This window comes from Lepidothrix coronata, unplaced genomic scaffold (genome assembly GCF_001604755.1).
Source record: "Lepidothrix coronata isolate B3197 unplaced genomic scaffold, Lepidothrix_coronata-1.0 Scaffold188, whole genome shotgun sequence".
NCBI lineage: Eukaryota > Metazoa > Chordata > Aves > Passeriformes > Pipridae > Lepidothrix > Lepidothrix coronata.
In genome coordinates, this window is record NW_016690368.1 from 1481479 (window position 1) to 1497313 (window position 15835).

General features: G+C 58.4%; 3 protein-coding genes across 3 annotated transcripts in view; 2 read left to right on the forward strand and 1 right to left on the reverse strand.

The window, feature by feature from the left end:
• The window catches only part of ZBTB48 (zinc finger and BTB domain containing 48), a 4637-nt gene extending 1224 nt beyond the window's left edge, over positions 1–3413 (forward strand). The window contains 8 exon segments of the mRNA XM_017831154.1: positions 515–626; positions 1004–1096; positions 1414–1500; positions 1834–1988; positions 2166–2302; positions 2592–2756; positions 2884–2972; positions 3060–3413. Coding sequence (XP_017686643.1) covers positions 515–626; positions 1004–1096; positions 1414–1500; positions 1834–1988; positions 2166–2302; positions 2592–2756; positions 2884–2972; positions 3060–3356 — 1135 coding nt within the window. The 3' untranslated portion in view covers positions 3357–3413.
• A 746-nt stretch (positions 3414–4159) lies between these two features.
• KLHL21 (kelch like family member 21) lies at positions 4160–11710 on the reverse strand. The gene is made up of 5 exons (XM_017831197.1): positions 11623–11710; positions 9305–10347; positions 7574–7979; positions 6063–6135; positions 4160–5720 (listed from the first exon to the last, which is right to left on the reverse strand). Exons 2-5 carry the CDS (start codon positions 10338–10340, stop codon positions 5427–5429), a joined length of 1809 nt encoding a protein of 602 aa, XP_017686686.1. The 5' UTR covers positions 10341–10347; positions 11623–11710; the 3' UTR covers positions 4160–5426.
• On the forward strand, positions 11076–13679 carry PHF13 (PHD finger protein 13). The gene is made up of 4 exons (XM_017831221.1): positions 11076–11196; positions 11591–11692; positions 12066–12618; positions 13001–13679. The coding sequence occupies exons 1-4, from the start codon at positions 11158–11160 to the stop codon at positions 13225–13227; spliced, it is 921 nt and encodes a 306-aa protein (XP_017686710.1). The 5' UTR covers positions 11076–11157; the 3' UTR covers positions 13228–13679.
• Positions 13680–15835: the final 2156 nt, after the last annotated feature.

A 15835-nucleotide genomic window follows, 5' to 3' on the forward strand; every position in this document is an offset into this window, starting at 1 on the left:
TCTGAAACATATCAGAGCTGCAGTGACTGTCCTGGGCTGCGGCTCAGGAAGGTGGCAGTGGGGGCTCCTCAGGGGCTGTGCTGGCTGCAGGTGGGCAATGGCAAATCGTCCTTGTGGGCTGTCAGATCAGCCCGGGCTGGGCTGGATTTCGGGGGCTGTGGGGAACATGTAGCCGAGCTCTGTGAGGATCTCTGGGCTGGATCTCTGAAAGCAGGGCAGGGCCCTGCCCTGAGGTCTCGAGTTTCACTTCAGTCCTGTGTGAGGAAACACAGGGCCCTGCAGAACCTTGGCCCTGCAGAATCAAGATTCTGCGGAGCACAGTGGGCACTGACAGCCTGACCATGCTTTGAGGGGCCCTGAAAGTGACATAAAAGCAGCTTTAGGGTGACTGAATAGTGGCACTGGGGGGACATGGGCAAGAACCTGCTTCACCTTTCCCTGTGTCCTCCCGCACCTGTCTGTGCATCTGCTGTTGGACAGGCAGTGATGGGGTTCTCCATTTGTATCTCCCCAGGAAACATACTGGAGAGAAGCCATTTGAGTGTTCCAAGTGTGGCAAATGTTACTTTAGAAAAGAGAATCTCATGGAACATGAAGCCAGGAACTGCATGAACCGATCAGAACAGGTACTCCCAGGAGCTGCCCCACTGGGCTGGAGTGCGGCTGCCATCCATCAGGAAGGGAACTGGAGCCTTTTCCGAGCCCCAGGCCACGCTCAGCTCTGAACAGACACCTATCAGCACCGCATGGCACACATTCCATAGCCGGGGTCCCTGTGGCTGGGACCCCCACGGCTGGGACCAGGACGGCATCAGCTTGTGCCTGATGTGCCACACAACCTTCACTGTGTGTTCCAGCGTGCCAGGACACTCTGTGCTGCACAAGACGCGGGTCCTGCGGGTGCAGGCTGAGCGCTGTGCCATGTGCCTGGCAGGGGCTGAGCCGCGGGCTCCGGGCTGGGCTCTGGCTCCTCCAGAAGCTGATGCCGCCCTGTCTCTCGTAGGTGTTCACGTGCTCAGCGTGCCCGGAGGTGTTCAAGCGACGGATGGAGCTGCGGCTGCACATGGTGTCACACACTGGGGAAATGCCATACAAGGTGAGCAGTGCTGGCATCCGGCATCCCCGTGGATGCTGCTGGACACTGGCACAGAGTGGGGGTGAGTGTTTGCCTTCTGGGGCAGCCTGGCCAAGCCCATCAGGGAGCTGAGCCCCCCAGCTTCCTTCCCCCGTCTGTGACAGCCCACTAAGGGTCATTCCCTGTCTCTGAGCTGGAACGTGTTCCAGGGAGACACCACAGCCACCTGCTTCCTGCAGCCGTACAAGGAATCTGTTCTGCTCCCCCACTGGTCCTCCTTGCTCTGAAACCACTCTTTGGGGGCAACTGGAAGCTGACCTCCCTCTCTTTTCTCGCAGTGCTCCTCGTGCTCGCAGCAGTTCATGCAGAAGAAGGATCTTCAGAGCCACATGATAAAGCTGCATGGCGCACCCAAGCCCCACGCGGTAGGGACCAGGGTATCGGGAAGGGGATGATCCTGCACACGCACCTGACCTAGGGAATAGTGCCCGTGGCCCGTCTGGCTCTGTTAGTGAGGCAGGGGGACACAGAGCTGCTGGAAACAGGCTTTTTTGAGTACAGGAGCAGCTGATAGACCTGAGCACTGACCAGCATTTTGCCTCTTGGGCTGTCCCATCTCACTGGGTGTCTCTGAGGCCAGGGGTGCTGCTGTGGCTGCCGCAGGAAGGGCCCTGGAGCAGCCAGGGGAGTGCCAGGTGTTGGGCACAAGTGGGTCTGGTGTGGGTGTACCCTAACCCCCCTCTCCTGTGGCCTTGCAGTGCTCAACCTGCTCCAAGTGCTTTCTGTCCCGGACAGAGCTGCGCCTGCATGAGGCCTTCAAGCACCGTGGAGAGAAGCTGTTTGTGTGTGAGGAGTGTGGGCACAGGGCCTCGAGCCGCAATGGCCTGCAGATGCACATCAAGGCCAAGCACAGGTACGATGTGACCCGTGTCCTCCCTTATGTCACCCTGGCTCTTCTGGCTGTGCTCCCTCCCCTATAGGACTGGGGGTTGGCTGAAGGGAGTGCTCCCTTCCCGGAGGTGCTGGGCTGAGACCCAAGGGGCTGAAACTGGTGGAGGGAGAAGTCATGGTGAGTTTTCCCTGCCCACAGAAACGAGCGGCCCTATGTGTGTGAGTTCTGCCACCACGCCTTCACACAAAAAGCCAACCTCAACATGCACCTGCGCACACACACTGGCGAGAAGCCCTTCCAGTGCCACCTTTGCGGCAAGACCTTCCGGACACAAGGTACCCCTGGCTGCTGCTGGGGCAGGTCATGCCAAGCGCCATGCTCTGGCATCCAGGACCTCCAGAAAGCAGCTTCCCCAGGAGCAAAGCCACACTCTTGTGAGTGCAGGCTGACACCAAGTCACCTCCACTGCCCTCATGGCACAGAAGGGGAACAAGCTGGTGTTTCCCATGACCTTTACCTGGAGCTTATGCTGCACTTGCCTTTCTGGCCTGGTTGCTGGGATGGGGGGCACGTGCCATGCCACTGACTGGCTGCTCTCCCCCTCTCTGCCCCTGATAATGGCAGCGAGCCTGGACAAGCACAACCGGACGCACACCGGCGAGCGGCCATTCAGCTGTGAGTTTTGTGAGCAGCGTTTCACGGAGAAGGGGCCGCTGCTGAGACACATCGCCAGCCGGCACCAGGAGGGGCGGCCCCACTTCTGCCACATCTGCGGGAAGACGTTCAAAGGTAACGCTGGGGCTCCGGCTTTCACAGGGCTCCACAGGAGCCACCTCCTCCCCACAGGCAGCTTGGCATCACTGTGAGCAGGTACAGTGTGGAGCTGCTGCCCACGGGCTCTCACTTCCCTTCCCAGCAGTGGAACAGCTGCGCGTCCATATCCGCCGGCACAAGGGCGTGAGGAAGTTTGAGTGCACTGAGTGTGGCTACAAGTTCACGCGGCAGGTGAGGCCTTCCCCAGCTCTGGGGCCTCTGGGCTGTGCCAGGGAGCCGGCCCTCACCGGGCCCTTCTGCGTGTCCCTTCCTTCACAGGCTCACTTGAGGCGCCACATGGAGATCCATGACCGCGTGGAGAACTACAACCCACGGCAGCGGAAGCTGAGGAACTTGATCATTGAGGACGAGAAGGATGTGATGGTGGTGCTGCAGCCGCCACCAGAGCTGGAGGTGGGCTCGGCCGAGGTGATTGTGGAGTCACTGGCCCACAGGCCACTGCCCGAGGAGGTTCCTGCGCAGAGACTGTGCTCAGACGAGAACTTCTCCACGGCGGACGTGATTGAGCAATCTCTGATTATAACAACAACGATTCCTGAAGACTGTGAGACGTAGTGCAGCCACCCTTCCACTGAAACACAGTAAAGTCTTGGGCTGAGCCAATCTCTGCCACACTTGTTCTTTCGAGTTGTGCATCCGTCCCCTCCCCTTCTTCCCTGCCAGTCTCTCACCCCAGACTACAGGGAAGTCACCATGATGATGTGATTGAGTGTCAAATGAAGAAATGGTGCAAAAGGGCCACTCCAGTCAGTGTCTGTGCACCGTGCAGGGGGATTGGACTGACCTGCTTGTGTCATACTGTGAATCACTTTCTGACACCCGAGGAGCTGGTGGCGGAGGAGCCCCTTTCCTTCAGCCCTCTTACCCTGCTCCTGATTAAAGATTAAAGCTCAACTTCCCCCAGAGAGAGCAGCTCTGCCCTTTCCTTTAACGCATGTGAAAGGATTGTTTCCTCCGTTAAACTTGTGCCTTATTTCTCCTTTATTTTGTCAAGCTTCTGTCAGTTGCTGTTTCTTTCCCCCATTACAGGAGGGGCAGGACCTGTGTCTGCTCACCATTGAGATAATGGAGCTGCAAGTTCACTTGAAACACACTTCAGCAGCCACACAGTGCCTGAGCTCCTGTGGTCAGGGGTAGGGACTTATCTCTGTCCCAAATAACACGATCCAAGGTTGCTGGGGGAGTTATAACCATTTCCTGAGTGGTGCCAGGTTGGGGGAGATCCCTGTGTGTACCCTCACCCCCAGAGTCTCAGCCATGCTCTCTGCCTTCCCCCTCTACTCACCAAGGAGGCAGAGAGGCTCTGTTTTAAGCGTACCCAGATAGAGACAGTCCCACTAAAATTTCACTCCAGGCCCTTTCCCTTCGCAGACGACAGAATTGTGTAACAGGTTTTATTTAACTTGACAGCTGCAAGTAAATTTAAAAACAAACTATGAGAATAAAAATACATTATCTGCAAATGTAAAATGCCTTTGTTTCAAAGGATGGAGTTCAACTGTACTGGAGGATTCAACACAATGAATTCTACAAAAAATAAATAGTTATCTGTAGCTGCTCAGCGGGTGGGGTTGGGGGTCCAGCAGCGAGCACTATTTATAGCTCAGCAGAAATACCTCGGGCTGCAGCGCCGTCCGGCTCTCCGCAGGCACGGCACAGCACGGACAGGCTGCTCCCAGAAAAGCAGCAGATGCCCCGAATTGCAGGCCCCAGTGTCCCCCCCGCCAGGCTCTGCCCACAGGGGCCCACGGGCTGCACCCCAGCGCGTGGTCTCAAGGCACTGTCAGTGTTCCAGACTGAGGAACAGCGCGGGTTCCCCCTGGCTGAGGAGTGCAGTGACCGGGTATGCGGGCTTTCCATCTCTGAATTCAGTTTAAAATACAGACTTCTCTATTGGTTAAAAATAAAAGACCAAAAAAGCAAATGCATCCAGCCACGCCTGAGCTGCTGTCACACTTCAAGGTTCTCCTGAAGATGTGACACTCGCTCCTGGGGAGCTGTGCCACAGGTTCGGCCTCTGCTTGTTCCAGAAACATTCCACAAATAAACCACGCAGCTGCTCTTCAGCAAAGGTAGATAAACAGCCCACCTGGCCAGGGCACTTGGGCAAGTATAAAGGCAAATCTTACACAGGCCAAAAAATATGCAAACCCCAAACAAAAAGAAGAAAAAAACCCCTAAAATAACTACCTTTCAATCCCAACACGTGCACAGAAAGCCTGTCTCCCTCCGAGGCACAGAATAGAGGGGGGGTCCAGACCACTGTCTTACCAGACAGACCCCTCCCAAAAAAGAAACTGAAGGAAGCAGTTTGGTGGCAAAGTACTATGGGGTGAAGGAGCTCCCAGTGAAAGGTGTCTGGTCACAAGCTGTCAGTGGTGGTGCTGTGGCGCGGGTCAGTGTGATTGTTTTCCCTGGGGGTCTCGGGTCCCTGCGGGCAGCGAAGGGCTGAGGGAGCAGCGGAGGCCTCACTGCCTGCGGTCACACAGCAGCACATCCAACAGCCAGAGTTCCCATTCCCTCTGTGATCACTACGGTTTTGTTTCCAAGCACTGGTTTGCCTCAGCCTTCTCCCGAAGCAGCCCAGGTTCTGGATGAGGGACTTATGTCAGGCTGCTTCCTGTGCTAAGGCAGTTCATTGAGGTTCTGGTTGTGAAGGTTTTGGGTCTGCCTGCTCAAGCTGATGGTGTTGTCCAGCGTGATGCTGTCGTCCTCCTGTGGGGTTTCTGGCATGAACTGCCGGAATATGCTGACGCTGCCGTGCCAGAAGATGGGCTCGGGGAGCCGGCCCACCACGCTCCACATTCGTGTCTCGGGGTCATAGGCTTCCAGGACATCTGAGAGTTCAAACGTGTTATCATAGCCCCCGGAGACATAGACCTTCCCGCCAAGCACGGCCACACTTCCCCCAACGTGAACCTGCAAAGTAACAATAAATACACACCACAATCAGGGGTGTTTGCCCAATCTGGCAGCTGATTGAGGGGGTGGGTGCTGTCTGGCAGCTGCTCCTTGGAGGAGGCTCCATGCCCGCCAGCGGCAGCTCAGGCTCTGAAGCAGCACTGCCCACAGCTCTCACATGCTGAGCTGAACACCCGGACATGCTGCCACATTCAGGACTTTGTTTTCCCCATGACTCCGGTACATTTAAACCCGCTCCACGTGCAAGGGGTTCTGATCAAAAGAGCTCTTCATTTTCCAAAGGTAAATGAAACCCATTTGTAATACTTAATGCACCCTGGGGGATGGCAAACGTCCTACCTGAAGCATGGCAGGGATTTTATCCCATTCATTCTTTGCTGGATTGTAAACATCCACTTCAGCCGAGTCGTCTCTGGGGAAGAGAACACAAAATTACTCTTCTGCGTTCTAGAAACTCTGCTTGAGTTCTTCGCCAATGCCAAATTTAGGTGGGTGGGATGAGAGAAGAGCTAGAGGGACATCGTAATCCCCCAAGGCTTCTCTCACCCGCCCCACTTGCCAGACAGGAGGGCGACAGTGACAGGTGAGGGGCGTTTGCGACGCAGAGACACTGACACAAGAATGTGAGGAGGACAAGGTCAGGGCAGCTGAAGAGGAGCTGTCAGTCCTTCCAAGACAGTTCTGGTACAGACAGAATCAAGAGGCTGTGAGGCAGCTCCAGGCAGGGTCGGCTCCAGATCGGCTCTAGGGTGGCCGCAGAGAATGCCTGAGCCTCAACTGCTGTGCTACATTTACTGGTATGAAACCAGTCCCAGCACAAGGGATCATCACTCAGAGGCTTTAGTCTAAGCTATTAAAACAAACCAAAAACTGAATTTGCCATTTTTACTTGTTACCTATTCCTCTGCCCTCCAAAGATTATCCTATAGCTCTACACGGAGCAGCAGCCCATGCACAGGAATTGAAATGAGGAGAGAACACCTGATCCTGATCATCTCCTCACTGACTCCTGCAGATGTACAAGCAATCCAAAATCCTGAACTGTCAACCATCAGTATTTTAAAGGGGTAAGAAAAAGGAAATTCTATGGAATCAGCTTGTGACAAGGAGCTGAACAGCTGCAACACCCCGGCAGGATGGACTGAAACCAGGTGACTCAAAGAGATGCCAGCAAGACGCTCAGCTGGACCCAAAGGGATCAAATAAAAGGTCTTGGGCCAAAGCTGCTGCTTTATGCAAAGCCAAGAGGAGATTAAAAAAAGAGAAGTGGCTGGAGGCCCTCACAGAAGTCTCTGTTTGTTCAGAGTCAACACAGGGAGGGAGATGAAATGCTCCAGCCCGAGCATGCCTTCCCGTTTATTTTTAATTAAGCGGATAACTGAAGTATCTGCGCCATCAGGACAGCTTCAGATGGGTAATTAAGTCCCAGTTTGGAAAGGCACTTAAAAATAGTGACCAATCACTTCATCTTCAGCCTTCTTATCGCTGCTGAGACGGAAGATGTCCTCTCCTGCGCTACAGTTTAATGTTTTCTTGGAGCTTATGTGCTTATTTATAGCAGCGAGGGGGGCTGAACCAGGAGCCAAGGAATCCGAGAAGCCAATTTCCAAGCAGCGCTGCTGACTTCAGCCAGATTTACACCTGGCTGTTCCCCAGCCCGAGGTTACACTCAGGCGTTTTTACACAATTTTAAGGGTAGCCCCACCAGTACCATCAGGGGAAGCACTGCAGTGCTGTCCCAGCACAGTGCCCTCCCTCCAATACCTCCAAAATCCCACACACCTTCCCAGGGAAGCTCCAGGCCCTCCCCACGGGGACACGGGAGGGAGGTGATGGCTCCCACTACTCACCTTATGAAATACATGAGCCCGTTGAGCGTGACAGTTTTTGGGGCAAAGGACCAGGGGGGCAGGTGGCCGCAGTTGACAAGGGACCAGAGGTCACTGTCGGGATCGTAGCACTGCATGACCATGGACTCTTTTCCAGCCAGGGAGCCGATGGCGAACAGCTTCCCGCGGCACGAGGTGGTGGAGCAGTTGTCCATGGGGTACAGCATGGGCTGCAGGGCTTCCCAGCTGTCCAGCGTGTGGTCGTAGCGCTCTGTGCTGTCGGAGGCAACTACGTAGAGCAGTCCATCCAGGACTGTGGAGCTGTGGTATTCCCTGGCTTTCAGCATGGGCGACACCTCCGTCCACTCGTTCACGCTGGAATTGTACCTCCAGACGCAGTCATACAGCCTGGACCCGTCTGAGCCCCCTGTGGCACAGCACGACACGTGTCAGAGCCGGGCTCTGCACAGCCAAGGGCGACGGTGGAGAGCACTTGGCTCAGCACCAGCACCTTTGCTACAGCTGCAGCTACACCTTCCGCATACAGCCCCTCCCGCTGCCCTGGGCTGTACGATGGGGCAGCATTTTAGTTCTGGGGGGTGGCACTACTGTGTGCCATGAGAATTTTCATGCAAGTTTTGCACTGTTTCCAGCAAGCCAGGAAGGATTTCTCCCACGTCCTCCCTAGTCCATACTCAGCCATGAATCAAAACGAGTCTCCCAAGTTTCACCACCTCCATCCTCTAAACTCCCACTTCTGTCCCATTTTGTGGCCCCTGCTCCATTGCTGCCCAGAAGCTGCTGAGGCAGCGGCACCAACGGCAGCTTGGGAACCTCCTGGCCCTGCCTGCAACACACTGACACTAAGTAGAACGACCCAAGATCCCCAGCAGCAGCCTCGCAAATGGCTCTTGGCAGGACTGGTCTCCATAGACCCACCAGGGATCACTCCAGGAAGCTCCCAAGGTATGTAAGGATATCTGTACCAAACGAGCCATTTTTACGACCCTGCCCTTAAAGCAGAGCCTTGTTTTCTGCTTGTGACTAAAGAACACAGAGTTTCCTGATCAACTGCGTAAGACCTGCCCTTCAAAACTCTGCCAGCGTGTCCTGCACACCCAGGGCATGCTGTTCCGCAGCGCCTGGTTTCCTGGGTTTGTTACAGCTGGTGCAGGGCTGCCGCTCCAGCTATGGGGATGTAGTTCAAAGGAGGCATCTGCATATAGATTAACAGCTGAATTTATACATTGGTGTCACCTTGACAGAAGTAATTGTAGCCCCAGCGGACTGCAAGGAGGCAGGATTTGTGCTGAGGAAGATACTGTGACTCACGGGGGCTGGCTAAGGAACCCGGGGCTTTCTGACACACCTATGCCTCAAGCAAGTGGCCTGGCTTGTGATTCACAGGGCTCTGAAACCAAATACCTTCTTCACAGAGAGAAACTCAAAACCCTCTTAAAGTAACCCATATCCCCCAGAGTGACAGTTAGAAAATTCTAACTACAAGATCTGTGACTTCTGCCCACGTGCTCAGCAGCATTAGTCATGACAAAATAGCTCCTGGACTGAGACCAGCTGCTAAATCCAGCACCAACTCCAGAAGTCTCCATGCCTGCCAGCAGGCTGCAGGCACCCAAGCTTAGTCTCAAACTCTCTGCTTCCCAGGAAAGGCCAAGTCTCACTGCTAGAACCTACATATTTTCAAGAGAAATCTGCACCCTAGCGGGTACCCTCACACCCTGTGTGCCTTACCAGTGACATAGATGTCGTTGCCCAGCGCAGCAACGCTGTAGCCCCCGCCCAGGTGCTCAGGGAACTCGGCCAAGTAGCGCCAGTGGCCGGTGCGAGGGTTGTAGCAGTCGACGGTGACGAGCTCGTCACAGTCGCGGTCGCAGCCGCCAACAAGGACGAGGATCTCAGCGAGGCCGGTGGAGGGCCGGGGGCGCATGCGGGCGCAGGGCCCCCGGTCGTGGCGGTCGAGACGGGCAGCCTGAAAGTCGCGGGCCTCGCGCAGGAGGCGCAGGCAGGGCGGGCAGCGGGCCACCAGCGGCTCGCTCTCCACGTGGGCCAGCAGGTAGAAGCGGCGCACAAAGGGCAGGCGGACGTGGGCCAGGAGCTGGGGTAGCAGCGGGGCACGGGTGGCGGGGTCAGCGCGCACCCAGCGCAGCGCCAGCTGGAAGGCGGCCTCCTCCTTGGGGATGCAGAGCCCGTCGTCCTGCAGGTAGGAGAGGAGGCGCGGCAGCGGCAGCCGCTCCAGCTGGGCGCCCAGCTCACCCACGTGCCGCAGCACGAAGCGGTGGGCAGCAGCCGCCAGTGCCGGGCACGCAAAGGCTTCGGCGAAGTCCTGCATGTCCAGGGCGTTGGCGGGCTCCAGCTGCCGTGCCAGCCAGGCGCCGCAGGCCTCCTTGACGGCGGGGAACTGCAGCAGGTCGGCGGCGCGCAGCAGGCGCTCGGCGATGTCGGGGCCCAGCCGGCCCACGCGGCCGGTGTACGCGAAGTCGAGCAGCCGCGCCAGGCACTCGGGCTCCACGCCGTGCAGCCGCACTCGCTCGGCCCGCGCCTCGCGCAGGGCCCCGCCGAACATGGCGCGGAAATATCCCGAGGCCGCGGCCAGCACGGCGCGGTGAGCCCCGAACTCCCGCCCGCCGGCCACCACCGTCACGTCCAGCAGGCTCCGCTCGGCCCGCAGCGCGCTCAGACCCCGCAGCAGCGACACCGCGTGCGCCGGTTCTCCTGCCGCCGAGGCCGCCGCCGCCGCCGTCCCGCCGGTGCCCGCGCCGGTCGCCATGCCGTGCCTGCGGGGAGCGCACCTGGGTCAGCGCGGAGTCGCTGGAACCGATCCCCGAGAGGTTCCCGGGGCGGGAAAGGGAAACCAGGGAAGGAGGTGGTGGGTGGGCTCGGGGAGCCCGTCCCGTGCCGTCCCGGCCGACAACCCCCGGGTGCGGCCGCTGCGTAACGCGGCGCCGCCTCCCCCAGCGCGCCCCCGCTCGGGCCGGTCCCGGGGTCCCGCAGCTCCGCAGCCACCCCGCTCAGCCCCTCAGCCCCGGGCTGGCCCCCAGCGGGAGCCGCCCGACGGCAGCGCAAAGGCAGCGGGGCGGCCCCGCGAGCGGGCGGCACTGCCGGAGCCCCGCTCTGAGCACGGCTCCGGGCGCCGCCGTTACCGCGGGCGGCAGGGCCGGGCCCGGTGCGGAGCCGAGGCTCCCGCGCCCTGCCCGGCCCATCCCGTCGCCGCCAGTCCCACCGCCGCCACCAGCCGGGCCCCGCGGTGAGCAAAGAGCCGCCACGTCCCGCTCGGGCTCGCGCCCGCCGCCACCCAGTAAGAACCGCCCCGGCGGCCCCGGGCCCCGCTCACCGCTCCGCTCTTCGCTCCGCTCTTCACCCCGCTCCGCTCCCCGCTCCGTTCGTCGCTGCCGGCGCCGCCCCCGCCCCTCCGCCGCTCCCGGCGCGCCCCGCGCCCGGCACTGCGCACGCCCGGACTACGGCTCCCGGCGGCCCCGCGCGGGCGGCCGCCCCTTCCCCGCCTCCCGCCGGCACCGAGCGGCTCGCGGTGTCGGCACTGCCCGGCCGCCGCCGCCCGGCCCCGCCCGCGCCCCCCGCGCCAGGACATGGACTCCGACTCCTGCGCCTCGCCGTTCGCCCCGGAGGTGAGCTGGGGCCCTGGGGACGCGAGAGGGGAAGGGACGGGAAAGGAGGGGAGGGGGAGCGGGAGGCTCTCCCGCCGCCCGGCCCGGCCCAGCCCAGCCCGGCCCGGTCCGGCCCGGCCCGGCCCGGCAGCCGCTGCCCGCTCCCCGCCGCGGGGCCGGGGTCGGGGCCATCTTGTGCCGCCGGGGCGAGGAATGGCGGCGGCGCCGCCCCGCCGTGCCCGCCGCGGGAGGGGCTGCCTGGGGGCCCGGTGCCGGCACCGGGGGCGATGGGGGGTGGGCGCTGCCCGGTTCCGCCGGCGCGGGGCGGGCGGGGCGGGCGGGACCGGCGGGGCCCCCCCCCCCCCCCCCGGGCGGGCCCGGCCCCGCGGCCGCCGCTCACCCCCGCTCCCCGCAGGACTTCTCCCCCGGCTCCCGGCGGCACCGTACCGTGGAGGACTTCAACAAGTTCTGCACCTTTGTCCTGGCCTACGCCGGCTACATCCCGTATCCGCAGGAGGTGAGTTGCACCGGGGGGCACCGGGGGGGCACCGGGCTGGTCTGTCGGACCAGCCGCTCCAGCGGTCACGGCCCCGCGCCGGGCCGGAACAAAAGGAACGGCGGCGGCTGGAGGCTCTGGGGACGGGGCGGGGGGTGGCCGGCGTGGGCGGGGTGAAAAACGTCGGATCCGGCATCGCTCCCCGGGCGCTCCGGCGGAGATTCCCGGGGCGGCGCATGGGGAGAGCAGGAGCGACAGCGCCTCGGGGGACAGCGCCTCGGGGGGACCGGGGACAGCGCCTCGGGGGGACCGGGGACAGTGCCTCGGGGACAGGGCGCAGCGCCTTGAGTCTGTTCTGAGTCAATGCTGTACCTGCTTTCTCGACGTGTTCCAGGAAACGCCACTGAGGAACAGCCCCAGCCCTCCCAACAGCACTGGAGGCACGATTGACAGCGATAGCTGGGATCCTCGCTTCAATGACACCCCCTCCTCTGTCTCCCTGCCCACCAAGAACAGAAAGAACTTCAGTCAGCTTAAACGAGCAAAACCATATGGTTCCCTGTTCCAGCGGGCAAAGGCCAGCAACTTCCTGCCGGAGCGAAAACAAATCGATAAGATCAGGAAGAAGAAAAAGCTGAAAAGGAGGGAAACAGAAGTGTCTGCAGAGGAGGACTACGAGGAGAAGCTGCTGGAGCTGGAGGCAGAGGACTCTTACACAGAGACACCGATGAGCCCCTCATCAGAGGGCGACCCACAGTCTGTGACCGAGCACTGCTCGGTGTGGGACTCTGACACCCCATCCAGTGTCTCCTACCCCGCTGTGACAGCCGAGCAGACGGTGGAGATCCAGAGTGTGGGCAAACGAACGGTCATTCGGCAGGGCAAGCAGGTGGTCTTTCGGGATGAGGACGGCACTGGTGACGATGAGGACATCATGGTGGATTCAGGTAGGTGGCCTGGCTGTCCAAGAGGATCAGCCAGGTGGAAGTGGCAGTGCTGTTGCCGATTTCTTTGGTACTTTACCTGTAGCATGAGAATAATGCTGAGCAGTGCTGCCTGGGCAGTTAGGATTTTGGTGGAAAAGGGGGGGTTGGCTCCTTTTACAGTAAACTGAGTGAAAAGCTGCAACTTTATAGAAGCAGCCGGTTCTCCTCTCCTCCCATGTACTGCTGAGAGTCTCTTCCCATGCAGGGGAGACCTGAAAAAAGCAGCAAAGTGCCTGTCTTTGAAACCCAGGAGGTTAATTTAGCACAAAAGGAGAGAAAAGTCCCAGTGTGGGTGTGAAGGCTCGACCACTAAAAAATGTGGCTTTGCTCTTTGTCTTTGCAGATGACGACTCGTGGGACCTGGTCACTTGCTTCTGCATGAAGCCTTTTGCCGGGCGGCCGATGATCGAGTGTAACGAGTGCCACACCTGGATCCACCTCTCCTGCGCCAAAATCCGCAAGTCGAATGTCCCAGAGATCTACATCTGCCAGAAGTGCCGGGACTCCAAGTTTGACATTCGCCGTTCGAACCGCTCCCGGACGGGCTCGCGCAGGCGCTTTCTGGACTAGGGGGAGGCGGTGCTGGTGCGCTGCGCGGGTGGGCGAGCCGTGGGTGCTGGCTGGGAGGCCGGGAAGGGCTTCCCCAAACTGCTGCTGCTCGGGCGGGAGAGCTGCCCGGCTGGCCCGCGGCGCAGGGACGAGGAATCGCCAAACCACGGGCAGCTGGGGCTGGGAGAGGCCAACTGGTCAGAACTGCGGCGAGATACTGACTGTCTCGAGGGACAGACGAAGCTCTCTGAGCTCGGTGGAGTTTTGTCCGGTTACGATGACTGGGTGATGTCTGGGGAATGTACAATACCTTTGCCATAGAGGTTTTCTCATCCCATTGGAAACTGCAAATCCTCTCTGTGCTAGGAAACTCCTCCTCCAAAGAGGGAGGGGAGGAGGAGGAAGTCTATGTGAAGAGTCTGAAAAGTAAATGGCCCTGTGTTTTAAATTCAATGAAATATTATACCTGCCCATTTTTCCGTATAGATCAATCTTAGATGTCCTAAGGCTCAGTAGGAGCCAGCGTCAGTGCTACCAGCCTCTGTGTGATCTGCTGCCGCTTCCACAGGCTTGGGAAAATGGGAGTTCTGCAATTTGGCATTGCTCAAGTGCAAATGGGACTTGGGGCTCCCTCCTGTGCCAAGGGACAGCACCCTGGCAGGAAAGAGCAGCCCTTTTTCTGGACAGGCAGCGTGGGGGATCAGTGGCATCAGATTCTTCCCTACAAGGTCTCTTCATAGTGATTTTTTATGATTTTATTTGCATGATCAGCTCAAAAGTGTGTATGGAGGGAGACTGCTCCGTTTCCTGTCCCTTTGTTAACCTCTACGGGGCTGTTTTAAGATGATGACTCTCCCTCTTCTCAGCCCAGAATTCAAACATGGACTCTAAAAGGGGCCAAAGTAAATGTAGAGCCTGGCAGGTCTGGCTGGGATTTGATCATGTCCATCCAAGTACAACAGCTGAGTTGATTTCTGTTTTCACTGTTTTTTGAGACCGGACTGTAACCAGAAAGCCAGAATCTTTAACCTACTGGTAGCAATGACACAGCTCAAAGCGAACGCAGGCGATGCAGCTACAGGGTGAAGTGCAATGAGGATCCATCCAGTGCGGGGTGGACAGGAAAGCAGGCCCCAGCCAGCCTCAGCCCAAGGGAAATCCCTCCAGAACCACGGTGGGGAGTCACAGCTCATACACAAGGCCAGGGAGATGCTGGTGTTGTTCCTCGATGACCAAATGCATCTCCGTGGGTCACACAAATTGGGTTGATGTTTCAAGGTATTTCCCTGAAGTTCTGCCTGGGGAATAGTGTATGCTCTGTCCAGGGAGACCAGGAGGCTCGAGGAGACACTGGCTGGTACCGCAGCCACAGCCAGACCAGCTGTGCCAGCAGGAACATGTCCTGAGTTCTGCAGTCACAGCATTGGAGCACTGCCTTGTCTGAGGACTAGCTCACTGGGAGATGTGCCCTGGTGATGACTGAGGGTCTTGCCAGGACACAGGGTCTGGTGCCCTTCTTCAGACATATGTGCTGGAGCTGCCAAAGCCTCGGGCAGCCCAGTGCCACGGGGTCCTGGGCTCCATGGCGTGGGACATGGGGGCACAGGAGGTCTGCCAGACTGGCAGGGCAACAGAGCTGCGTGACTTGCAACTTCTGTCCTGCTTCTTGATAAAAATCCTATTCCACAAAGCTGTAACAGCTGACTCTGGGTTCAGAAAACCAGCTCCAGCTTCTGTGAAATCTCAAGACCATGACCATGCTGTGCTGCCTTCAGAAGCTACATGGAACCACCAAGGAGTTTGCCAAAGACTCACCCCTGACTGCTGCCTGACTGTCCTTTGCAGCCAGAAAAATAACCAAAGCACTCCAATGCTGCCATTTCACTCTGCAACCGGAAAGGCTTAGGAAGGTCCCAGCTGCTGCTGCACAAGGGTTGGACCCGTTCTGGAATCGGTCTCTCTGTGTTTGCAGTGTGTCCACAGTTCAACTGGACCTCCATGGAGCGCGTTCCTGAAGCTTTTATGGGTGCACTGCCAAGTGAACTGGCTCTTTTTTACAGAGGTTCGACACTAATCAATGTGACTGACTCTTGTTCTGTTCCCTTTTCAGATTTATCCCAGTGAATGGTGTCTGACAAGTCCAGCACGTTACAGTATCAGCAGAGAGAAATAAAAAAGTAACATCTTCATTCTTTTAGTTCATCACTTTCAGCCATGTATAATTATAGTTTAATTCAGAACTTTATTTTTTCATTAAAACTTTTAATGAACCATGTTTTTTTCTTAAATGTGAAATAAGTGAACAATGAGTTTGTTTTATTCCAAACTCGGGAGTCTGCTGTTATGATTTACTGGTGTGTGCGCTGTTGTGCCAGGCAGCAACAAGATCTGATGCTTCAAATGCTCTTCCCTAAACAATACACCCAGTCAGGCAGGGATAGGAAGTAAAGGCAGGTATACCCACCTTTCTCCAGAGCAGCTGCTCCTTGCCAGCCTCTGGTGAGAGATCAGGTCCCTGCAGCCTTGGAAAAAGCCCTGGGGGCTGCACTGCATCTGCCTCGTGAGGACTGGCTGCTTGGCCAGACCCAAACCAACCCCTTGAGAACCCTCCAGGAGCTGTGCTGAAGGA